Raw genomic sequence first — 25766 nt, forward strand, 5'->3', positions numbered from 1 at the left:
GTGGCTAGGCGTCGCATTTACCAATTCTTATGCCTTCCTTTTGGAATGGCCAACATCCCCACGTGCAACACATGCAGCTGTGAAGAGACGCTCGCATACATTATCTGTGTCTGCCCTTGCTATAGTGCCGAGAGGCAAGTGATGTGCAGAGTGATGGACCAATTAGACAATCGTCCACTATCAGAACTAAAAGCTCTAAGCCACTGCTCCCAAAGAACACCCGTGCAGGTCTTATTCGCATTACTAAGATTCCTGCGGTCTGCGGGCCTTCACGATAGACTTGAGGACGTCGCCCCCTACCGCTCTATAGTATACGCGGTTTGCTTCTTCTCGTCCCTCTTTCTCTATCGTCCTTCCTCTCTCTTTCTCTTCTTATCTCCATATACTCCTTACCCCCGTGCAGGGTAGCCAACCGGAACTACGGACAACCTCCACGCCTTTCTATGCAACCTTTTCTCCCTCTCTAGGTATACTTCCATTTACGAGTAGGTGTCTCTAATTACTAAAGGTACTATCGCCGCCGATTGAAATGCGAACAATGGAGAATGAGGTTTCTGCGCTGCCTAACGAAATACAACGGGTATAATGATTTATGGCCAGTCCTGATGCGTCACGAGTTTGTCTTAGCATTAATATAACAAAAACGTCAGTATAATAGAGAGGTTAAAGTCCATCCGCGTCTTCTTATTCTATATTTTTCTTTCCCCATGGTTCCAACGTGAGCTAACGCAGGCACCCGCGAAAGTGCACACACGTGGGCACCCGCACACACGAAAGTGCATACACACACGCACACACACGCTATATCTCGGCACTGGACACCTTCCAATAGCTGTAGCGTGGCGATCACCTGACAATGCTGCCAACGACGCTGCAAGTGATGAATTTGAATCATATTTATTTATTTCTACTAACGCTCTGTACGAACACGGTCACGGTATTTTGTTTGAGACAGCACGAAGGACGACGCTTGAGTGCTTAACGCCGATTGCATTCTTTATATTCCGGCGTACAGCAATGTTCGCTATGCCCGAGAAAGAGATATCAACATGACCTCTGTCGCGATGAAGAAGCAGAAGACTCAATTGCGAAACCCGACGCTGGCAAGCGGACCTTTAAGACACGCCGCCTGAAAAATATGAAACAAATTTCTGTACCCCAGACATTCGCGTACTTTGTTTCTGAGAGCTTTTTCGAGAGAGGCTTTTACCCTTAGTGTCGATACATGTTCGGCTTTATTTGAGTATTACTGAATGCAAGGATTTATATGTCGTTTATTTTTTATCGTATATTACTAACCAAGTGAAAAGGTGTAGTCATCACAAGGAAACGGCCCCAACTCCTCAATTTATTTCCACCCAAAAAAGAAAGGAGAAAAATAGCAGTAAGTAAATGGCGAGGCCGCTCACCTTCCGGACTTCGTGATGATCATCTCGGTGCCGAGATCGTGAAACTTGTCCCAGAGGTCCTTGTTCTCGAGGTGACAGTCTACGTGCACAAGTTCCTCCGAATTGCAGCGCGGCTTGAGACCGGCCGCGTAGGGATTGTTCGATGCCTTGGACGAAGAGGAGCCGCCGCCTCCGCTGGTGCCCGCGCCGGAGTCTCTGGACGACGCGCCGTCCTCGCCTTGCGTGGACACAGCCGGCGACACCGTGCTGCGGCAGGGAGATGGCGACCGCGACTCGCACGGGCTCAGCGGGGCGTCGCTGGACGGCGCTGGCGAAGAGGCCGTCGCCAGCCGGCACTCGCCCGCACTTCCCGGGGACGCCTCCTCGGGCTCTTCCAGCAGCCGTTCTGCGATGAAAACGGAGAGTACATACATACAGTCAGTCGGGGTGGCTGCGAAAACGCCCGTCATCGTCACTGATGCATAACCTCCCCCCTTCTGTAATTCTGCATCCTCTCATAACTTGTTCACAAGTGTGTTGTAAATGTGTTCAACAAGCGTTTTTAGCCCGAGAGGGGACGTGTAAAGGTCACGGATTCTGAGGGCGGGTCACATTCTTGCATCTGGTATGTCTGTGCCAGCAATTTTTTTTTTTACTGCATGTTTTTCTTCGTGATGTAGGCTCGTTCTTTCTTTTGTGTTTTGTCATGTTCTTCCCTCTTGCCTCTTCTTTCTTTTATCTCTTTGTTTCATTTTAGTTAAGATTTCAAGACAGTAGGCTGTTTAGCGGTCAAGCACCTCATAGTTCCCTGTTCGCAAACTGTGTTAAAGTAAGAAGGAACGGAGACTAACGCGCTACCATTCACATGGAGGGCTGAAATCGCACATGCAACAATATTAAGCAACGTCAACTGCCACAGAGAGACGAAAAAAAAAAAAGAAAGCGTCTGGGCGGAACCGGCGGAGATGTAACGCAATACCGAAAGACACTCTTTTATCAGCAGCTACGCGTCTCTCGAGCGACAGCGCCTGGTTGACGTAGAGGAGAGTCTCTTTTATTGGTGCGCCGAATCGCGGAGTCAACGGAGAACTATTCTTGCCCATGGCGGGCGAAATGGCGCGCCAGACCGAGTGAGTCAACGCGCGCAGTATACTATCGCCGACGCCGTCCCGCGCTGGAATAAACGGCGGCGTGCCACGGGACCGCCCGAGCAGCGCGAGCGGCAGTCGGGGGCAACATAGCAGTCACACTTCCCGCTGCGCTAGTGCGCAGCATCTTCGGGGAAGAAGGAGCAAAAAAATGCGGCGCCCCCGGGGAAGAAGCTAGGCGGAACGGGGCTCCCCTTCCGACGTGGGCGCAGCGGCGGCCTAGGTGTGCGCGAGGAGGGACCCTGGCTGCCAGCGAGGCGCGCAACCACATCTGGTGACCTACCGCAGCCACGCCGGGCAACAGGAGACGCTGTGTCGCTTCTCGACCGTGGCGACAAACTCGCCATCGACTCCGGCTTGGGCGCCAGACCTCCCAGATGGTGCTGCCGCCGCTCTTCCCGGCAACGACGGATAACCCCGAGCTGTCGCTCTTTCCGCTATCGGAAATCCGCGGCATCGTCGCTCTCTCTCCCCGCCACCTTTTTTTTTTTTTCTTCCGGGGCCCTTTTGCCTCGCCGTCCTCCTCTCGCCGAGCGGCGTGCGGACGGTGAACGACCCGCCGCCGACGGTCAGCGCCTGTGCAGCCTCGTCCCGTGGCACTTTGCGCGATGTCCACATATATACACCGCGCGCTGCTGCTCATCGTGCATCTCCCCTCAGGGGACCCCACCGCGCGCTTCCAACGACAGCTATCGGAGCGGGCTGTGTGTGCACGCCGCACGGGCTCGCTCAGCATACGACACGAAGGCGGCAACAGGGACGCGTGTTACGCTCTGTCGTAATGTGATGTGCTGCGACATGTAGCATCACACACACGGGATGACGGCGAAGCGGCCTCCCCTTTCTTTTCTCTGCGTTCGTGTCGCTTCAGCGGGACGGTGCGTGCACGGCGCATTATGTGCTTGCGCGCGCTGCCGCGACGTTACCCGATACCTTCCCTTCGGTCGATCATATCGAGTGTATGGGTGCACACAAAAGCATCGATTTTAGATAGAAAAGGCAAACAACTTTACTAAACTTCCTTTCAGCCCCCTTTATGTGTTTTTATTTCTATTTCTTATTCCTTTATGACCAATATTAGTTGGCCACAGCGATTTCGCTTGTCCTTATCGCTAATTATGATCACAAGGCAGATGCAATGGCGGCTATGGATGGAAATGAGTTCAATTACTGAATTATTCTGGTATATATGCATCCAAGGGGGCAATAAGCTCATCACAAGTAAGCAAGTGTTCTGTCATCCTGAAATATAAAGGAGTAAACATGGTACTCAGTACTTCTGGTGGTATTCGAATAGTATTATTAAAGGAGGCTCAACAATGGGACCCTCTGTTGTGAAGCTGCAAGACGAAAACAGCGATTAGTCAGCGCTTTGTATCGTATAGCATCACTGAGTCAGAAGTGCTGAGCTTGACTGCTAGGAGGCGTTGAAGTATGTTTGCATTGAGCATCTGGGACTGTATTAACGGAAAGCTTCTTGCACTATAGAACTGTTCGAGGAGAAGGTGCCAGCCAGTCGTCGTGTTGGAAATATATCATTATCCAATGGCAAAATGGCAAACAGCACGTATACGAACGAGAAGCTTCGTGCATTTGGCCCCAGTTCCCGTATTCACAACATCACGTATTCAAAACATCACACGTAGGGCGAAGGAAAACGTCAGAAATAATAATAAAAAAAATCATAATCTAGAACCCCGCCGATAGTGCTTGGCATCACAGGATCGAGGAGTGTTAGCTTCTGGAGGCACGCGAACCTATATAGAATGAAGCGTTCTCTATGCAGTGCCAGTGACGGTGCAATTAAATAAAAAGCGCATTCGACAACGCAATCAGTCGGTGAGCATTAACGCAACCGATAAGACAGCAGCAGTCACACACCAAGAGAGAGAGAGAGAGAGAGCGCAGAAAGATGAAAGCAGCGGACGTGGTGGCGGCAGTGCAATTACCTCGGGGTGACATCTGTACCGGCATCATGCACACGAACGACGACGGCGACGTTTCGCAGTCGGTTCTGCCGCGACGCGCACATATAAATTGCCAGCGGCACGGGAACAACCGCGGGCCGGGAAGGACGGGCCTTTTGAAGAACTGTTCCCGGACACGGTATCCGATAAAACAGGTCTCATCCTATTATAGAGGGGGGAGGCAAACGCTCAGCGTGTACCAGTCTGTCAGCTTGTTCCTCGCCGCTCGGTATATTTACAGCGCGTATCGTCGGCGCGCCCGGTCGCGGAGGACGCGTCGGATATGCCTATCAGGGCGTGTGCCCGGCGGCAGCGAGGGGAATGCGAGATGAGCCGCTATCTTGGCGCGGACACACGACACAAAGGCCGGCCCAAAACATTTTCAAGTGCGCTCCCAAATGGCTTGGCACACTTTGCACTAAATGGATACCCCCAAGATGAGACCATCTTTATTCCATTCACTCGCGCCTCGGGCGTGATGGAAAAGCCAGAGACACGACCAGTGCCCATGCTCCCGCCGCATACATAACGGGGCGGCATACCGTCGGGCGAGCCTGTCGATGCCCAATGCGCAAACCGCGCCTTCGTGCGGTTTGCGCATTGTGCCAAAACTCCCCGGCATGCACGCACTGCATGCTCTGGAAATTTCTGCCCTTCCGACGAAGCCCGTCAACACAGAATAGCGACAAGGGAAGCAATAAAATACAGCTACGAACAAGCTTTCATTAGAAAAAAAAAAAAAAAAGAAAGTTCACGTTGCCTACTGCAGTATCCTAAAGCTAAAACAAGGCAGGCGGCGGCTGCGTATAACAATGCACAGCGCCGGCTATACTGCGGCTTTGCGAAACATAGGGAAGGTTCCCATTTTAAATCTGTCCTGCTATAATATGGGAGTGAGTGAAGCCTCAATATAGCCACGCGGGGCCGCACACAACCACTTCGCGAACCGCGTCTTGGCACCCCTGGCGTACTGCGCGCGCATGTCGCTTGATTGCACCGAACCATTTGTGTCAACAGCTTAAATTGAACCGCCGAACAAAAAATAGCCGATCAAAACACTCCTGTACGTGTAATTGCATACAAGTTCGACTTGTAATCGCTCTGTGGCTGTAATTTGTGACTTGTAATCGCTCTATAGGCATGAAGCCGTGCGAAGTGTGCCCCGTCTTGGACTCTTAGTTAAGCCACTGCTAAATATCCAGGTGAACATGTAACCGCAACAGTGTATTGGGGTAGTTTGGGAATTGGTGGAGCTTAAATTTATGCTGATCGTGCGCGCACAGCAACCACACTGAAGGCGATTAAGGTGTATTGGGATGTTGCCCGCGAAATCACCTCGCATGCGACTGCAGAGAAGAAATGCAGTGGATGAAATTAACCTTTCGTTTTCATTAATCTCCCTTAATTGTCACGTATAACGTCACGCCTGCTTCGCACATACCTTTTTCGTTTATATTTCTTTAATTTGTTTTTACACTAACTACGACTTTCTGCGTGCTTTTTTACCGTCACAGGTTTGCTTGTCATTAGGGGCGGGGAGGGGGGAGGGCCGACCTTGAATGTGGTACACTTAGTTTTTAGCCGCAAAGCTTCTCAGTTTGAAATCACGTGCGAACGTTCCATATACGACTAAATATATATAGGGTGCCAAGAAAAAAAAAGGGCCGGGCCTCAAGGTTCTGTTTTCCGACATTATGTCATTCGCATGTCGACATATGTGAACGTACGATAATTACTTCAGTGTCATATTTTTTCATCTTCCAGCGATAAACATCAACAAATACGATGCGAGCACGATTGCTTCCACAGAAAACGAAATGCGAAAGCACCCATGTACTTAGATTTAGGTGCACGTTAAAGAAACCAAGGTGGTCCAAATTATTCCGGAGCCCTCCCTCCCCCCCCCCCCACCCCTCACTACAGCGTACGTCATAATGAGATCATCAGATCGTGGTTTTGGCACGCAAAACCTCATAATTTAATTGTCTTTTTTTTTTCACAGACAGTTTGAATGGCCGGTCAGTCATTTCTCTTACTATACGCTCGCCACGTTGGTCAAGTGGGTATACAGCGTTCTGTTACTGTGCCCGAGGTGTGTAGGTTTCATTCCCAGCTGTGGTTGCCACATTCCGAAGGGGACAGGATACAACAACATTCGCTTATTCAGAATCCTGTGTGTGTGTGTGTGTGAGAGAGAGAGAGAGAGAGTGAGAGAGAGAGAAGAAAGAAATAAACAACTCGGGTGGGCAAAATCCATGCAGAGCAACCAACTATATACGGCGTCTCCCGTGATAGAACTGCCTACAACAATTACTAGAGGGAACTATGGCGGTGCGACCGCTCAGCTATATCATGGGAATGATGGTCAGTATGCATGGATTTGTCTAATCTTCGTGCTTGGCTTCGGACGTCCTTGTGGGGTAATTTTTTACGCTTTGCCTTTCTAAATTACCGAGCAATCGCGCTTTTCTAAAGACGATAAGGCAACACGTATATGCACGCACATGAGTATTCATTGCGAATTGCGGCGTTTATGATGCAATGTTTATTTCTGAAAATCGTTAGGTCGCAAAGCGCTGAATGTATGTCCCCACGACGAGCACAACGAGAGAAAGAAAGAGAGAAGAGAACGACAGGCAGGGATGTAAACGAAACGCGGTTTGCTGCCGTATACACAGGTGGCAGTGGATAAAGCAGGGAAACCTAAGTTTGCCGAATCCATATTTGAGTGTATACGGCTTTGTCATCATTAACTACCAATATTGCGCGCCAGTGTTATTATTACGAACGCATTGTACCACGAAGCTCTTTTTTCCAGCTGAAGTAGTGCAACCTACCATGAAGGAAGGTTACCATGCGGTAACCGAAAAAAGAAGAAAAGTTACAATGAGTGTATAGTTTAAACGAAGAGGAAGTGGCATTCATAGTTTAATCGAGCGGGCCCGAATCACAGAGAAAACGAAGCTGCGTGTAATGATGAAAATCTGCAAAGACATATTAAGCAGAAAGGGATAACGTAGCACGGCATAGGCTCCACCACAGGCGCATGAGTCCATGACAAGTAAAACCGGCTGCTTCTTGCCTAATCCCATATCCAGGAATTTCGGACTTTACCCCTGCGCCCTTCTGTCGAACTTCACCGCAACGCACCAGCGGACTCGATGTGCTATATATATATATATATATATATATATATATATATATATATATATATATATATATATATATATATACACACCACAGAGCGCTCTGTGGCGTGTGTTTCTCTTCCGTGTGTGTCGTCCAAATGTTGCGCAATCAAGCCTCTAATATGCTATACCAACACGCCCAGTCCTCAACCTTGGGGAGAAACGGCGTAACGACCAGGGGCCGTAAATACGCATGGTAATAAAAGGGCACGCCCTCTCGACGTTGCTAACCGAAATTTGTTGAAATTCGGGCGGCTTTCTGGAAATATTTCTTGAAACTGCTGCCCATTGAGTAACGGACTGTGGTCAAGTTTGACAGATAGCCGAAGGGGCAATGTCCAAAATTCCTGGACATGCCTGTCGCGGGTATGACCCACTGTTGGAAAACAAGAACAAGCTTGTATAACACTGCGGATATTCCTGCGGCCGAGACGCATGCCAAGGAACAGAAGGAACCACGGGAAGAGCGAAGATCCTCATCGTCTTCGTCTTCTTCACTTTCTTGGAAGCGTCGCGGTCCTGCTCCCGCTCTGTTCGATGCCAGCATAGTAATTATGTATTTGGTCCCGCAACTGAGACTTCTGTTGTTTGTCTTATTTCCTTCACGAAGCGAAGCTGGTAAACCAAGCGAGAACGGTTGGAATATTGCCACCCATGCGTTTGAGAAACCAGCATTTATCAATTAATTGACAAGCGCTAGCTATTTCGGACTTCGACATTTGTTTCCTTCTCCGGCAATAATTTACTTGCCATCCGTCTTAAGTACCGCCTGCTTTAATTTAAGCGCCGCATCCACGTGGAATGCGCGTGTTCGTCTACTCATTTGCTCTTGTCGCTCGCAAAAGGAGCAACTGAGCGCACGACGACGTCGACTTGTTCTTCACAATCTTGGCACCTGTCCTCAAGCTATTCTCGCGACGCTGAGAAGACATGTGCCATTCTACAGGTCGCTGCGTTCTACTCCAAAGTGATACCGCGCGGAGTGCATTAGTGCATGCATGCGGTCCTCTTGGCGGCTTCTTCTTGCCTCAGGATGGCTTGTCAACTGTTCATAACCACCAAATAGGGGAAGAAAGATTAATTATATGTATATTGCGCTCCGACGTATTTCTGTACGGTGAATTCATAATTCATTCCCGTTCCCGATTTCACGGACGCCTCGTGGCCTGGCAAAAAAAAACGCCGCACGCGCGCACCGTCCCGAGAAGAACGATGTGCGCGCGAAAAACCACCCAAGTTGGTCGTTTATTTCTACCCATTTTGGCTCCTTGCAGTATGCGTTAAGAAAAAGAGGAAAGGACACTGCACGGCGATCGCTATAAAACCCGCTGCCGCTGTAGAGTATAGGCCTCGGTCATTAACCCGTTCGTTTCTTTAATTATTTCCTCCTTGTCCCATTTCGGTAATGCTTCGGGGATGATAAAGTGTCGAATCGATGTAAACCGGCGCACTCGGCTCGTCCAAAAACCCCCCCCTCCCGAGTCGCGGAGGGGAGACTCGGCTGCCGTTGTTTTTCTTCTTCTTCTTCTTCCTTTAGCGGACGCCTGCCGTTTAACGCGCCCAACCGTTTGTCCGGCGCACAGCGCCGGCTCGCATCGACCCGGCCGGCAAAACAGAAGACAAAGGCGGTACTCGCACGCGCCGTGCTCTAGGCGCTGTGTTTTTACGGCCCCAGTCAGTGTCTAGGGCCGCGCCTTTCTGTAAGGCACTCGGCTGAAGGGGGAAAGGCTAGGTAAAAAAAAAAAAAAAAGAGCAAAACTGAGATAAAGAGTCGGAAGAAGTGAACGCCTTCTTTACCGAGCACAGAATGCATCTGCAATATGAGCGCGAGAGACACGCGCCTTTTTATGACTTCTATTTGGAAAACAATGGACGACTTCCAGAGGCACAAAATTTCCGAGCCCATTTATTTATGGGGGCTATTTGCGCTTTTTTTCCGTTCTTTCTTTCTTTTTGCGGCAAACGCTCGCAATTCGCGCACGGATCGCCGCCGTCTAGACGCGAATCGCCGGCGCCGGGTCGCCACCTCGAGGCGTCGCTTAGTTGCCACCCGCCCCCGCGAGAGCTCTACGTCAAGAAAAAAAAAGGCGAAAAAGTTAGAAGGGAAGAGTTTTAGGTAAGAGGGGGCAGCTTCGAAGACGTGACTCTTATAGCCGCGTTAAGAGGGTACGGCCGAAAGAGCCGGCGCATCTTTAGGAGCGACCACGGGTGTTTTCCCCATTAACGTCAATTCTCGTTCGCATAACAGCGGTCCCTCCTCTCTTGCCTCTCTCTCCCTCTTCGCGCAGAGACAGGACGACGTATTCTGCGAACGCTGTTTGACAGGAACGCGCCGACAGCCTTTCCCTCGTCTTTTGTTTTCTCCTGCGTTTAATAGCGTGGCCGAACAATAACATTTCCCGCGGCCATTGTTTCCATCGCCATATTTCCAGGTTCCGTCAAGACCAACGTTTTTCTTTTTTTTTTTTTTTTGCGCTGCTGAGCAAACGAAACAAAAACAAATGGAAAGGATCGCTCACAAGAGAGAACAACGACCGTCTCCTGCACGTTCTGTTCCCTCCGAGAAGTGCAGAGATTGCGCCCAAGGTGACTCTCCACGGCCCTGCGGTGGCGCAAATACGCGATCCGCACAGGTAACGACCGCTCCAGGACGCGATACATGGCCCGTCGTCTCAGAAGCGTACAGCCGGTGGCGGCGCCGTCTGGAGACGGAGCTTGCAGACGAACACACGCACAGACGCAAAGAAGGGGGGCTGCGTGCGAGCCACAAAGCCGGACCAGCCGCCTTCGGGCGCGTGCAAAGGAGCGCCGCGTACTGCTGCACACGCGCTCGCACGCTGCAGCGGCGGCGGCCGCCGACAAACGCGCGCGGGCGAGCGGCGGGCTCCTTTGCGGGTTTGTTCCCCCCCTCCCCCCGTCCCCCAACTTCGGCCGCGAGGAATACAGGTCGCAGCCCCGGGTCGTGTGGGAGGTCTCGCGAGGCAGTCATCCGACACTGGCGCGTAAACAAACGCCACGCTCCCAGTTCGGAAGTCCGTGTAATGCAGTCTTGCGCATCTGGCAGCTCGTCAAATGAGCGTCTGATGGGCGCGATAGCGCGGAGCTGCTGCCTGCCTGCGAGAACGCGAGGAAGTTGCGCTGCTGCCTCCGACGACGACGGTCGCGACATTGTTTTTTTGCCCGGGGCGCGCGCACGCGGGCGGCCTCGTGCGAGACAGAGACGCGGCTTTGTGCTCGCGTGCAGCAGCGGCTTGCCGGGACGCGGCGGTGGCGCAAGCCGCGTGCGCGCTCAAGTGCGCCGCCGCCTCTCGCACAGTCGGAGGAGCTGTCAGCCGCCGCTTCGCCCGATTCCGTCAGCCCTCACCTCTTTCCTATCGCACAGCCTCCTTGCCTGCGCGGTCCCGTCACAACGCCGCGAAGACCAGTAGTCGCCAAATGGAGTGTGCGCTCAACGTGCACTTCCATAATTCCCGCCAAAACGAGCGTCTGAAGCGTGGGTGCCGATATGTAAGCGTGGTTCGAGCTTCATTCGCCCTAGTTAGGCAGGCAGCTGTGTCAGTGTGAATCTGGGCATACAGCGAGAGGAATTGGACGCTTTACTGATCTCAACTGCAATCAGCACTGCGAAGAGTGTTAAGGATGGCGTGTTCTTTGCCTAGCCGCAGCGGAACAAGCGAGTATTTAAGAGAGCAAGCAAGCGTGAAAAACCGCATTTAACAGGGTCGACGGACGCAGAGTAAATGAGGCGAGTCCGGTTGGGCGTTCTTGGTAGCGAAGTGCCATTTGGCGCACTCACGCTTTGTTTTCATTATTGTTGCTATTTATGTTATTATGTTGTTTTTTGCTGAAGAGTGCATGATATAGTGTGCTTGACAGTGAGGGGGAGAAATTTAATGAAGAAGGGCCATGAAGCAATCACACCAGTCAACGCGGAGAACATTTGCACGGCAACATAAAGTATAGCCATAAAGCTAAAGAAAAAGCAAGAACGACAGCTGTCTGCATCGAATTCTGCATGCGTTATCGGCTCCACGAGCTCCATGGTGTTCATAAAATACGACTCGCGCCCGTGAATTCATTTCGCTTTCATTTTATAATCTTTATCTGTTAACCTGGACGCCTACAACGACCGCATCAATGCGAGATACTACGAAAGAGCGCACGAGTACCTGTGCGTCAATAAAATCCTGAGCTAATGAACAAAGTACCAATGATTCCATATGTACGTGCCTGGATTCGAGCTGCAGCTCGTCCGAGTCCGATAGTCTGAAACTATTTTTCTTGTTTCACTCCTGCACTCAGCGTCATCTCATCTTTTTCGGTTTAAAGCATACCCTTTCGACGATTTTTTTTCTTCCGTAGTATTGACACTGGTCGTAGCCGTTAGTTACCCGCGTCTTCCTTTGGAGGTTTCCCCGTGTTGTTGTGGTTGTTTTTCGCATAAAACTTGTTTCCCGAGTAGCGAAAATTCCTATGAAAGATGCAGACGCGGGAAAGTGGAGGTTCAAACACGGTGTGCCAAAGAGCGACGCGAAGCAGACGTTTGGATGACTATAATTGCGGCTGGGGTAAAGAAAAAAAAATGCTATTGTTCCTCATGATCCAACTTTTTCGGGTTGTTATTATCGTCTCCTCGTTTCAATTTGCAGTATATTGCGGCGAACATATCCGACAGCTGACAAGGCGCATGACAACAGTGTATCGCTGGCTGTCTTCCACGTATGTAGCAGGTTCATTATTTTTCCTCGCCGCGCTCATTTCGCCCAGCGCTTTTCATCCCAGCGGGAGCGCAGATTGGCTCGCGCGTGCTCGCCTGACCAGCGCTTTGCCCAGTGACATTTGCGAGGACAACGCGACGTGTGCCTAAAGTTGACAAGTGGCGCTTCTGAGGATTTTGTTTTTCCTCCTGCCTCTTCTCTCTCTCTCTATCTTCCGTTTTTTCCACTTCGTTCGTCAGGCACCTGTGCAGCTTTCACGGCTGCATCAACGTTTTCAGGCGCTCATCAGCGCTGAGTCCTGTTCGCAATTAGTTTCTGCTCCGTGACCGAATCGCTGAAACACGCGGCGCTAAGCTCCCCGCACGTAGACGCGCGCGTTGTGCCTTCACTTCCGAACACGAGCGAGGAGACTCGGCAAGGTTTTGCAGTGTGCGCACGGCACATGTACCGCGGCGCATAGCCACGCAGTTCCGTGTTCAAGCGCAATCCGTGCTACGCCCTTCTTTTGAAATTATGACCGTGCAGGCTTCGATGCAGCGTTGTGCTCATCTCATCTCATCTTTCTCATCAAATGTATTTGATGGCGGCATTCGTGTAATGAAAGATTCCAAATATAGCCAACATAGTAATGTTTCTTTGGTTACAATGAAAATAAATTACCGCTCTCTGCATTAAATATCGCTGCACGAGATGAAAGAAACAAAATGAAAGCTATAAAGTTGGAATGAGGTAACGTACTATTCCTGCATATAGTTCAAAATATGCGCAATGCACAGCTAAGTATACTTCGCTAGTGGTCTTATACGTTATACCTGCATCTGTAAAATATGAAACCATGATAACATGAACGCAGAAACACATAACGAATTGTTTTCTACAATCTTTCTTTCTTGATTCTTTAAGGAAGATTATGAACGGCAGACTGTATAAAGAGGGCAACCGCATGCCTTTTTTAGCTCACTTGTTGGCCATGGCATGGATTTTATTCTGGCTACAATACCTATAGTCTGCCTTCGTCGAGCTCCATTTCCCTCTCTCGTTACCTTTGACAAGTCCCACTTCATTGCCTTAGGTTAATGTTCTGATCTACAAGCGTACCGCAGACGAGCAGTCCTGCGTGCTGCAATGAAGACGGGAAAGTCGTATTTGGATAGGTGACTTAATCGGCCAAAAGTGGTAAGCGGATGAGGCATATGTGTTGACAAGAAAAAAGGCAAGAGGAAAGAAGCCTTAGAGCACCCTAATGTGTCTTATTATGGAGGCAAAATTAAAGGGAAAAACTGTTTTTTACTCGTGTGATGTACAACCATATGAATACACATTTTATGTATAGTTGTTATCAGAATTAAGGTATAAGACAGTAGAATCCTGCCTTACACTGTGCTTTTGTTTAACAGTGCTTTCGTTTTCCGTATAAGCCGCGTGTCTTTCTTGCACAGTTTGCTCCCTAGCCTGTGATTCACATAGGTATATATACGTGCCTCCTCTAGTCTGCAAATGCGCGGAGACTGTTTGCCGAGAAGACGGGGTATTGCCCAGCCGGCGAATATTTTCTCTTTTTTATTTTCTTCTTCAACATTTGGACATTGTCTGCAGACGCGGCCGTAATCCTTTTTAACAGCTTCACGCATGTTTATCGGCCGAACGAAGCCTCACTTTTCAGGAACCATAGCCGAAGCGTACACCCGTGAGCAAAAGTATACGGACCAGAGATGGCGCGATAAAACTCATTTTCTCATCTGTCTGTGAATGCAACTTGAAATTAATGACTGCAGTTCAAACTTGACATGCTGGATTTTCTATTGCCCTCGTCAGTTTCCGTTTATGCGTGTTTTTATTACAAAGAAATTCTGTTTTTCGGGCGAACTTGTGGTCCGTATAATTTTGCTCACGGGTGTACATATATACTCGAACAAGTCGCGGAGGCTGCGCGATTAGGGACATCCGGTTATTATCACGAGAACGCAGCAACAACTAAACTCATAGCAGCATTTTTATGAGCGAAGGTGAAGTGTAAAAATGACCGCATGCCATAAGGTTTCAATGCAGGTGCAATGAAAGGAAAGACACCGAGCACGTAGAAGCACACATGTTTCTCCCTCTGACTCCAATATGCCCGTGAACGGAAGGCATTGAACTTTTGGTTAGCGTAATCTGGCAACCTTTGCGCAGACTTTCTATCAACCGAGCGAGCCACCCGTGTGCTCCTTAAACGGCAACGCAGGCTCATACTAAACGCGCGGCTGTGAACGGGCATAAACCGGAAAGACGTTTGCTTATTTTCACGTCCCATTGCCGCGTCACCCTCATACCGCTCATTTGCTTCTTTTTTTCCAGCCCCTCTGAGCTGCATTGCAAGTTAAGTTACATTTACGTCAGTCCAACCTCTCTGCCTTTTCTTAAATTAGTTCACTCCATTTCTCTTTGCACAGTACAGCGCCTCGAGTTGATCCTGTTATAGTACATATACCACAGAATGCAGAGATCGCGCACAGTGAATAATCAATTAACATACCGCTTACGGCCCTGGCCTGTCACGTTTCAGCCGTTCGGCTTTTGTTTTCATAAGAGCGGACATTTGGGCGAGTTGGTGCATGATGGAATTACACAGCGCAACAAACGTAGCGTCACATACATGGAAAAGTTATCACAGTGCAAGCGTACAAAAAAATTAGATCAGGAATGCATGCGCAACAACAGAAAATCTGCATTTTGCACATGCCACACCGTAGCGCGAGCACATACAATCAACGCGTTTCGCATTTGTTAATTCAGATGCCGTATTTATTTTTCTATTAATGCGATTGATGGATGGCTGATGCATCTGTCATGTGCCTTCTGAATGTGGTAAACTTGAATGATCAAGCGGGTTACAGTGTGTTTATGTCTCGCAATGATGTTCGTCTTACTAAAATCCGGCACACACCCACATGCACGGCAGTGCAGGTTAAGGTGAGTCGGTTCGTTATAGTTGCTTCCATTTTCCCGCTCCTCTAGTCTGACATTCCTTATACATGTCGCTACGCTTTCAATAAACATTAGTTGCGAGTTCAGCGCTTGTGCGTATCTTCCTGTCCTATACGGTCTGCGTAAAAGTTGCGCTGTGTATTTCCATCATGTGTCAGGCTTTTGAGCAGCTCGAGTCTAACAAAAAGAAGGAAAATAAAAGGAAGGGGGCCTCAGGTTCGCGTTTAAACGGACGCGTGTCAAGCTGTTGACGTTGTTTACCCGCGCTACAGGTCGCATTCGTTCGCGTCACATGGACGAGCGTCAGGCACCGTTTTTTTTAGTTTTTTTTTTTATTTTTTTATTTTTTTAAGCATAGGTGCGATCACCGCTGCAAGACCTGCTCACCGCCACCTATACACCGCGGCGAGCACGAGCCCTGGCGGCTAACCTCGACAGATGGTCAGGGAACTTGAGACGCTCGTTCCGAGGGAGAAGACGGACGCCCTTCAGGCCTGTCATCAAGGCCAGGAGTTCCAGCGCTATACAGCCTCCTCGCGCATCGGTTTCACACCGTGTTCGGCCTCCCACAAAGGCGGCCAAAAACTGACTGATTCATAGCCACTGCTCGGAACATTTACCTCGACAGGAAGTACAGTTCAGCCGGAACGAAGTTCGGGCACCGCGGTGCACTTTGTGCCTTCTGAGGTGCCGAAAAACTGGCAACGCTGGGTCGGCCGACCACTCGGTCGCAATGCGCTACGCGTGTAGAGAGGGAGAGAGGGAGACAGAGAGGCCGCCGGCGCCTATACTGAAGTTTTCACCGCTTTTTAATCGCAAATTACGCTTCCAGGCAGCGTGAAAGTTCCCCACTTGCGGCTTCCAACGGAAATGGCGCCGCAGAAGAATATTCCAGAGCATCGTTTTTTCACGTACTATTTATGTTAGTTTTGTTTGTCACTCCTTCTTTTCCGGCAATCAATCTAGTGCACCCAGAGCGCGCCGCCGCTGCCATAACGCCATCGTCGCTGCTATAACAGAGCACACCCCGTCGCACTCGTAAAACAAAGCAGCTCGTCCCACTGCAGTTATCTGTCAACTCCTTTGTCACTGGCACGCAGGTAAAGTACGCATATTAGCCTGCGACCATATGCCGGCACACAGTGACTTCAACATGAACTGTTGATGTACATGTTTCGCTTAAGTGAAAATAATGATATCTTTAAAATGTACCTAACACGCGAGCGCGCCGCTATTTTTCTCAAGTACACTGTAAAATAATTTACACCCTTAAAAGTGAAAAAAGGTGTAAATGTGTGTATAACTCACACCCTTAGGGTGTTATCTATATAAAGGACATCCTAATGGGGTGTGAGTTGGAGACACATTTACACCCTTTTTCACTTTTTAGGGTGTAAATTTTTTTTACAGTGTATGCCCGTGCAGTTACAGAAAAGCTAGCATGATACACATGGCCGCTGTGAGCTGATAGAGCGGTTGTTGTCCTTCTTCTCATTATTATTATTATTATTATTATTATTATTATTATTATTATTATTATTATTATTATTATTATTATTATTATTATTATTATTATTCTCCTCCTCATGTTATAAGCGGAAAAAAGAGCTAGAGATCTGCACACTACGGTTCAAGAATTGCGCTTCCCAACACAAGTGCGTGCAAGATACGCCTGAAGTAAGTATCATTCTCTGCGTGCTACTATACGCGCCAGTGTTGCGATTCATCGGCGTAATTTAGTATACCCTTGCTTTCGAAAGTATACGCGTCCGTGTAACCGAACACGCCTCACTGCGCGCACACACGCGCGCTTTGATTTTGCCGCGACACCTCCTGCGCCGAAAAGGACGAGTGTACCGCCGCGGCCAGGCCAATCTCTCGTCCGACGAGCGCGCGTATGTGCGCCCGCGTTAATTCGGTGAGGATAATAACAAACAACTGCCAAGTCGGCAACACCGAGCGACGGAGCGCGAGGGGCCGCTTGCAGCTAACGACTCAGAAATGGACCACCCACACCAGTGCGCGCTCCCTCGCCCCGTGGTTTCTCGTTTCGGGCCGGGCCGCGCGACATGCTGAAGATTCGCGCGAGCGAGCGTGTGCTCAGCGTCACGTGCCCCCTTCTTCTTCTTCGCGTTTTTTTCTTTCGTCTACTTCTTTTCGCCCCCCCCCCCCCTCCTCTTCGCACGCCTTTGTTTTAGAGGCTGGGCCGGCTGCTTAATGGCGTGCACCCAGCGTCCTCGGCGGTCCAACGGGAGCTATACTGCGACGCTCGGGTTTCGCCTTCCGGGCCACGCATTCTTGCGGGCCCGCGGCGCACAGGGAAGTCGCCTTGTGCTCGCTGACCGTCCGTCCCCGGGCGCTGCCGCCTCCGCAGCCGTCTTCTTTCTGCCTGTCTACCCTGGCAGCGCTTGCAACGCCATTCCGCTTGAGAACAGCTGCTTTTCAGCGCACCCTTAACGACTCGAGCCGCCGAGTGAGTAGTGGCAGCACGGAGGTTCGCGCGAGGAGCCGCCGGTCTGCGCGTTCGCTCTCCTCCGAAGGACGACGCGAGCGGGCGTCGCCAAACGGCGCAGCTACAGCGGTTGGCAGGCGGAGACGCTGGTGCGCCCCGGGTTTGGTCGCGCCGGGATCCGAGGAACGGACGAGAAGTCCGAGCGGAAAGCTGCACCGTCTCCCTTCTTCAACAATGCGGAGGAGGTGATATCATCAGCGCACTTTTGCTAGTGCGATAGCGGGCGCAGTTTCAACGCCCAGGACAACGCAAGATCTGAAAATTAGTCATTAGACAACCATCAAGAGAGAGAGAGAGAGAGAGAACGCGGGTGTCGTTTTCTTTTTATACGTATATAAGAGAATACGACAGGTTTTAAATCTCGAAATATTCATGGTATATTTTTGGATGATCCATTTAAAGCTACACTACTAATAGATACAATGAGCAAGCTTAGAATCGAAGATTATTCCTTGAGAATTTTTTTGGCGTTTCATTTGTAAAACGAATGGTTCATTAGAAGTGTAGAATATGAACGCCAAGCCTCCATTTCTGAATATCGCACCCAAACATAAGCACCGGTGCACGTGCTTGACGGCAGAGATTTTGCCATATTTTCATGTTATCTATGCGTCTGTTGTGCATGAAGAGCCTACCAAAGTGCCAGGACGAAGCTTTCTTAAGGCGAAGTGTTACCTGCCTACGGACCCAGGGTATGGCTAGGCTGGGTTCCTATCTCGCCGAGTAGACTGAGCCGATCCTGGAGACGGTGCGATCAAAGGTGGTGACATGATGCGCCGATCCTGACAACCTGCAGTACAGGATATGTGTCCGAGCAGGGGTATTGTGGTTTGTAAGGTGGCCGATCGTTGCGACTGCGCAATCAAAGCTGTGAGTAGATCGATCCTGACAATGCTATCGCATTGCAGGACCTATAGCTTCTTATAGCCCTTTTCTCCAGCTTCTGCGTGGGTGTCACGCCGCGTAGACGCATGCAGCATGCGGTCTCTCACATAGCTGAGGCGCGGAGCCGGGAACGCACAAAGAACACTTGTGAGGCTAGCCTGGAGCAGTTTCGAGAGGAACCGTTTACGTATAGCAGCGCTGGTTTAGACGTCACAAATAGTGTTCGCGTAACTCAGTGGGACCATATTAACAACGCTCACCAATGTCTCGATTAGTAGGTGCAACCGACATGTACTTGCAAGGGATGTGGGCGCGTTAAACGGCAAGCGTTACGCAAGTTTCGTACTTCTCAGTATACACACAACCTGTACTTGCAACTCTACCTGCACAGTGAGACCACCAGAGCCTTGGCATTGGAAACGTGATGGAAGTTGCCGAGAAGCTTCGAGTATACCGATTCCTACAGCGCATGGGATTTGCATATTTTATTTTAAAGACTTATACGCACAATGTAATAATTTGGTAAGCAAGTAAATACGTAGCAACGAACGTCACATTGCAATAAGCAATGAATTTATGATTAGCTACGTTTTGGATTTCAAGGCGGCGCTGACGGCCCATTCTTCATTTCTGCGTCCTTTCTTGCTCACTAAGCATCCTTTTATCCGTAGGACCGTTCTATTCGCAGTTTCATGGAGTGTAAACCATCAAGGGAGGTTAAATCAATACTTCCACTTAGTTGTTCTTCTATATAGATCTCGTTAATTCAATTGCTTGCGTGTGCTGAGGTATGGTCCAATACACAGAGTCACAGCAAGTTAATAGGAGGCTTGGCAAGAAAAGTTTCTGTACGGAAGAACATCGACAAAGACAAAGACACCTCTGCATAATTAGCAGGCGCGTCAGAACAACCAACATCGGTCTAGTGGCTCGAGCACCGTGCAATTACAGCACTCAAGGTTATGCGATGAATTTCACATTTCATTTCATCTATATAGTCGCCCACGCATTTTAATGGCTGCAGTCCAGCGTTTGACGGAGATCCGTCTTGCCATGTCAACGTCAATTCCGTCGTTTTATGGCCAGAGACAAGATTTACAGTTATTATAAGATGTTTACGTCTCAATAAATTCATAGATGAGTTCAGTCTCCAGGAGGTTTAACGAATAGGTGACCTAGATGCTTAGAAGCAGCGGCGGCCGCGCCTCTATTTATTTTCCTTCGCCATGTTCCAAGGTGCCGTCAGCATTCTCTTCGCGCTGTCAGATCTAGCTGGCCCGCGGGAACACATTCCGACATGTGTTTGTCACGTTGTTCCCAAACATTCAGCGAACTCTCCATTAAATCTTATGGACTATGTAACCATCAGTAAATTTACTAACCCATAAGCTTAATAAATTGATATTAAGCACGAGAAGGACAGCCTCGGTGAAACGGAAAGCGAAATTCATCCTTTCAATTATACATCGCGTCCTAGCCGCTATTGTCATACGCGCGCGAGCCGTTTAAGTAGATAGGCATATATGACGAACTGGTTTTGTGTCCTGAAACTCTATTCGTTCCACCGTGTTGGCCACACAATTTATTATTTCAACATACTATCGTCATTCCTACATGTTAACCGCCGCCTTCACTTAGTGGCTATGCTTGAGGTCACGGGTTGTATACCGCGGCCGCATTTCGGTGGGGGCGAAATGCAAAAAGCCCTCGTGCACTTCCATTCAGGTGTACGTTAAGGAACCGCAGATAGTCAAAAATTATTCCCCAGCCCACCAAACGGCGTGCCCCACCATCGGATCGTGGTTTTGGCGCGTAAAAGCCCGGAATTTAATTAATTAATTCGTTCCCACATACCTCGGAAAGTGTTCAGTGCAAAGCTTGTCGAGTGCGGCTTGTGCGAACCGAAGAGTTAAGTACAGAAGGAAACAAGCTAAGCAAGCGCTTCCAGCTGGGCCTGTTCGTTGTTCATCGTTTCTTGTTTTGTTGCGGTGATCAGTCCAGAACTCCTGTGCCGGCAAAATAAACGTTTTGTTAGAAACGCCGTGCGTGCCTCCTTTGTGGCTCCCTCCGTCCGATTTGTGCGACAAGGAAACAAGCAAACGAAACACGCGATGCTCGTTGTGTGTGTGTGTGGCGCGGGTGCGTCGTTCTGTGCACCCCCCCCCCCCCCCCCCTTTCGCGGCACCGCAGAGCCATAGCGACCGGAGGCGCAGCATGCGGGCACGCTGAGGTCAGCGGCGGCAGTCAGCTATACGCGAAGAACCCATTAGAATAATAAAGTGCGCGCTATGTGCGCGCCGCGGCGGCCCCGTAACGAAGCGGGGCCCACGCATGTGAATACCTGCACGCAATGGCGGCGGCGAGAAAAAGGGCCTCTGTTTGCAGAGCGCACGCGCGCCGCGCAGCTCCGCCGAAAGGAGGCGTCGCGACGTAGCGCTTCATTAGCGCTCAGCGGGATGCAGCCGCGCAAGGCGAGAGCCGGCCGCTGTCTTCTTTGTGGCCCAAAAGCGGACCTCGCCAAAAGCGGCCGCCAACCTGGGCCGTTTGTTCTTGCGAATTTCATTTGGGCCCTGCTTTCTCTCTGGTCCGCGCGGGCCGAAAACGAAACGTGAGCAGAAGAAAGAAGGGAGCCGTGCAAAGCGGAGGCCGGGAGGGGGGGGGGGGGGGGAGGGCTGGCACGTGCGCCGTACTTGCAAAAACACCGGTGCCGCCAAGTGGCTCGCCGGGGATATATATACTATACGTCCCGGAGCGATGCCGCGCCCACGTGGTGAAACTGACGGAGGGAGGGGGGGGGGGGAGGCACCCCCGCAGCCCACCAGTTTCCGTGGCAGCAACGTGTGTGTGTGTGTGCCTGCATGCGTATAACGGAGACGAAAATGACAAGCTATTCGCCGAGGTGCTACAGGACCAGCGCCGATTGAACCGCTTCCGGTTTTTAACTTGCGCTGCTCAACCTTGACGCAGCTCTCTGCTATACTACAAACGGCCGTGCGCATTGGCTTCTGCATAAACGGCGCAACGCGGTGTGTTGAACTAGTGTGAACGTGTTTTACTTCCCGGCACTGTCATATCTTATGTAGTGCATAAATTTAGGCCATAGAGTGGCAGCAGTCACTTCTGCAAAGGCAAAAATGAATTAGTACTTCCTTCCGGCGATACTTTTCACCATGTGCATAACATAAATCGCCGCTAGAGACAACAGAAACATCAACACATGAAGTATAACAACAAATAGACGTTCATGCATGCAAATATAGACCGTTTGTCCTAGGTAACGTTAGCGAAGCCGTTCAACAACAAGAACAACAACAAAACACGGTGCAAGATGAAATTATAAAGCCTATACGGTGTTCAGTCGTCAGAAATCTGACGACCAAGCACCCTAGGTCTTGTAATCGTATATCGGTCTTGTACGTCTTGTAATCGTATATATCGTAATCGTATGGCTTTCTTGTCTTTCTTTTGTTTTATTTTATTTTTTCGTGAAACAGCCTGGCTAAGCTCAGCTGGGGCACCCTATTGAGGTGTCTGAATGCTGCGGCGATATGTGCTCACGAGAAACTAACGGACAGCGGCAGTAGTACCTCAATGGCCAGATCTTCCGAAGCTGTGTTTGTTTAGTTAAACAATGTGCAGTACTCCTCTGCCATGAGTCACGGCGTATAGTGCTTATCTGCTGACGTAAATGTTTCGGCAGCAACGTAACCTTACTAAAGAATTATTTTTGTTTCATGTCCTTCCCCCAAAAAGAGCAAGTCCTCAAACACAAGAATGTTTAAAACTTGTTGTAGTTGAACATATTGTCTGAAGATGTCGCCACTTGCGTTCCTGCTCGCGTCGCATGCATATTTTAACATCACGCACCAATGACGCTCATGAGAAGCGGCTCTCCATGATTCCCGGTTCATTTTCGATTTCGAGTTAGCGTTTTACTTACTATAATTTTTCGCTTATTTCAAAATTAACTTGAGCGTTCTTGCCGGAGTTGCCCTTATTGACATTCCCAAAAAGCACGCCAAGTATCTTACGCCCTAAGGTGTACTTAGCCCACTCGAGTACTCCGAAGAAACCTGCGTGATGGTGCAGAAAGAAAAAAAAAATAACGCAATGCTTCTCTGGTAAACAGGGTTCTTACGTACGAACATGTCCCTGGTGTAAATTACGGCAAGGCTTTCTGCTCTGACATCGTCCATGGAAACTTGCACTTTTATTTATCATGTGCAACGACTAAAAAATAATCTTTTAACAACGTATGATCACACAGCGAGAAAAAAGCACAACTTCTGATATGTTTCGGACACAGTATAAATTTATAAGAGGTGAAAAAGAGCAAGGAACTGAACATTCAGGCAAACATAATATGCGCACACGCTACCGTATGCAGTCTTCACGACATTGGTTCACAATGGAGCTTGACATTTCTACGCCCAAAGTTCATGGCAGCTGTATTGTGGTCTTTACATAACACGTAAGTGGTCTTCACCCCAAGAATGGCATTTAGTTTTTATACTCGCTGTCTGCTGAGCGTTTTCACGTTGTTTCCGTTTATTTTTATTCACACATAAGCGTTTCGCACAAGGTTCCAGGAATAACCGTGTGTATGCAAATTACTGTGCGAAAAAGCTAAACAAGCTGTACTGCAGCGCTTACATGCCAGGCAACAGCATTACAGTTACAATGAAAAACATCAGTACGAGAATTTTGATGTTTATGCCTTTCTGGTGCAGCGCAAAGGCCTTCTAGTGCCACACTAAAATCCAAAGCCTATATTACCATACAAATGCCTGACCTGAAACACGAGGTAAGAGCAATAACTGTATAGCGTTAGCAAGACTGACAAGAGAAAAGTGACAAGACGAATGCTAAACTCACGACTGGTTCATATCGGGAAGGAAGACAGCATTGTAAGTACACTTACAATGAAGGATCATGCGCCAACTAAATGACAGTATGTTATCAATGCGAGGTGCAATATTAAATTTATCATCGAAGGTAAACGCATCCCAACGCTCTGCCCACAAACGATCGGACGCCCCTGTATGCGCCTCTGCTGTGTATCATCTACATCCCCTGTAAAATCAGGTGTTCCACAAGGTTCCGTTTTAGCCCCTTTATTATTCTTAATATATATAAATGACCTTCCTGAATGTACTTCCTCATCCATAAAGCTTTGCGCCTATGACTGTGGTCTTTATCGTCAAATAACTAACCCTCATGACAACCTTCTCTTGCAATCTGACCTTAACGCTATCTCTAATTGGTGCAACAGTTGGCTTATGACTTTAAATGCTATTAAATGCAAAAGCATGACAATTTCCCGCCGTACTAACAAGCCTTCACCCTTTTGCTACAGGATTAACTCGATACCCCTTGAATATGTCACTTCCAATAAATATCTCGGTGTTTACCTAACAAATAACTTTTCATGGCATGTTAATGTAAAACACATCACCAACAATGCTAATCGCACCTTCGGTTACCTGCGCAGAAACTTTTCCCAAGCGCCAAAACATCTTAAGCTCACTTTGTATCTAACCCTAGTTCGACCTAAGCTCGAATATGCCACCGCAATATGGGATCCAGCTGTTTGGTACTATAATTGACGATATCGAAGCAGATCAAAATCGTGCAGCGCGTTTCATTCTATATCTATCTATGCCCGTACTGCGAGTGTTTCCTCAATGAAATCGCAATTAGGTCTACCTAACTTGCATGTTCGAAGGAAGCTCTCCCGTCTGTTTACTTCACAAAATTTATTTTACTAATCCATTTCTAAAAAGTGAACTCTTTTCCGAACCAGCTTACTTATCAACACGTGTCGACCAAACACATAAAGTTCACGCCCCATTCTGCCGTACAAATCTATTTATGCACTCTTTCTTGCCGAAAACTAGAACAGATTGGAACCACCTGCCCCCCCTCCATTGCCTGCATAGAATATCATGTGGCCTTCAATGGCGCGATGAAAAATTTTCTGCACTTGTAGATTGAACACGTTAGCTTATCTTTGTACTTTAAATGTTTTAAATGTACAGAACGCACTATGTGCGTTCTGTATGTGTGTGCTTTGTTTTTCTTTGTTTTTTCTTGATTTCATCCGCAACTTTACATTCTGTTCTTGTTCAACCATGTACCCACCCCCTCTGTAACGCCCCAAAGGCCCTGAGGGTAAATAAATAAATAAATAAATAAATAAGGCGCTGGCAAAATGTAAATTGAGGTCCCTACAGGAGGCAGTACGTTGGCAATACTTGGTCCACGTTGAATATCCTGTCATTGTCGCACATGCGCCCTAGATATGCAACACTATCCGCAAAGGAGTTCTTATACGCTAGAAATGTAAAACTACATATCAGCCAATCGTGACGTTGGGCACATATGTGAAGGCGGCCGGCAAATGAAAAACAACACTTACGACTGAAAGTATTGTCGATTCGGCATCCTGGTGGTCGAATTATTATTACTAGTATTTCTTTATCCGGAAGCTCTTTTTGTCACTGGTCGATCGCCTTCCCTATTATGATCTTCCTTTTCATGATTGACCGGCGTCTGTTCTTACGAACCACCCTGGCGCGGGAATTGTTTTGTGAATACGGGTCCTACAAACGAACTCGCAAGGCCCCGCCCCGTATTGACAAAGCAGCTTGTATGCTAAAGCGATACGCAAGGGCAGGTTCTGGCCAACAATGATCTGGAAAACATATCATTCGTCAAGGTGGCCGGCCATCAGACTTGTACGTAACGAATTACGTGTAATTATTTACTTGTCATCAATTACGTTTTTTCGTAATTCTATAATTTAACGATTACTTCGTTGACTTTTTTCAGTAACCAATTACATGTAAAAAATTACATTTTTGACGAAAAAGAAAGCTATAACAAGGGAAGCAACTTTGAGCTAGTGTCCAAAGGGTTAAAACGTGTAGTGCATGGTTTACCTCCTTCCCACAATCGGCGTCCTGCAGCTACGCCTCGATGAGCTGAACATGG

At 48.9% G+C, this 25766-nt stretch overlaps 1 protein-coding gene across 1 annotated transcript in view; it reads right to left on the minus strand.

Moving 5' to 3' along the window:
- The window catches only part of LOC126545635 (uncharacterized), a 134238-nt gene that overhangs the window by 75604 nt on the left and 32868 nt on the right, over window positions 1-25766 (minus strand). The window contains exon 2 of the mRNA XM_050193559.2: window positions 1410-1794. Coding sequence (XP_050049516.1) covers window positions 1410-1794 — 385 coding nt within the window. The remainder of the gene's footprint in view (window positions 1-1409; window positions 1795-25766) is intronic.

This window comes from Dermacentor andersoni, chromosome 1 (genome assembly GCF_023375885.2).
Source record: "Dermacentor andersoni chromosome 1, qqDerAnde1_hic_scaffold, whole genome shotgun sequence".
Lineage (NCBI taxonomy): Eukaryota > Metazoa > Arthropoda > Arachnida > Ixodida > Ixodidae > Dermacentor > Dermacentor andersoni.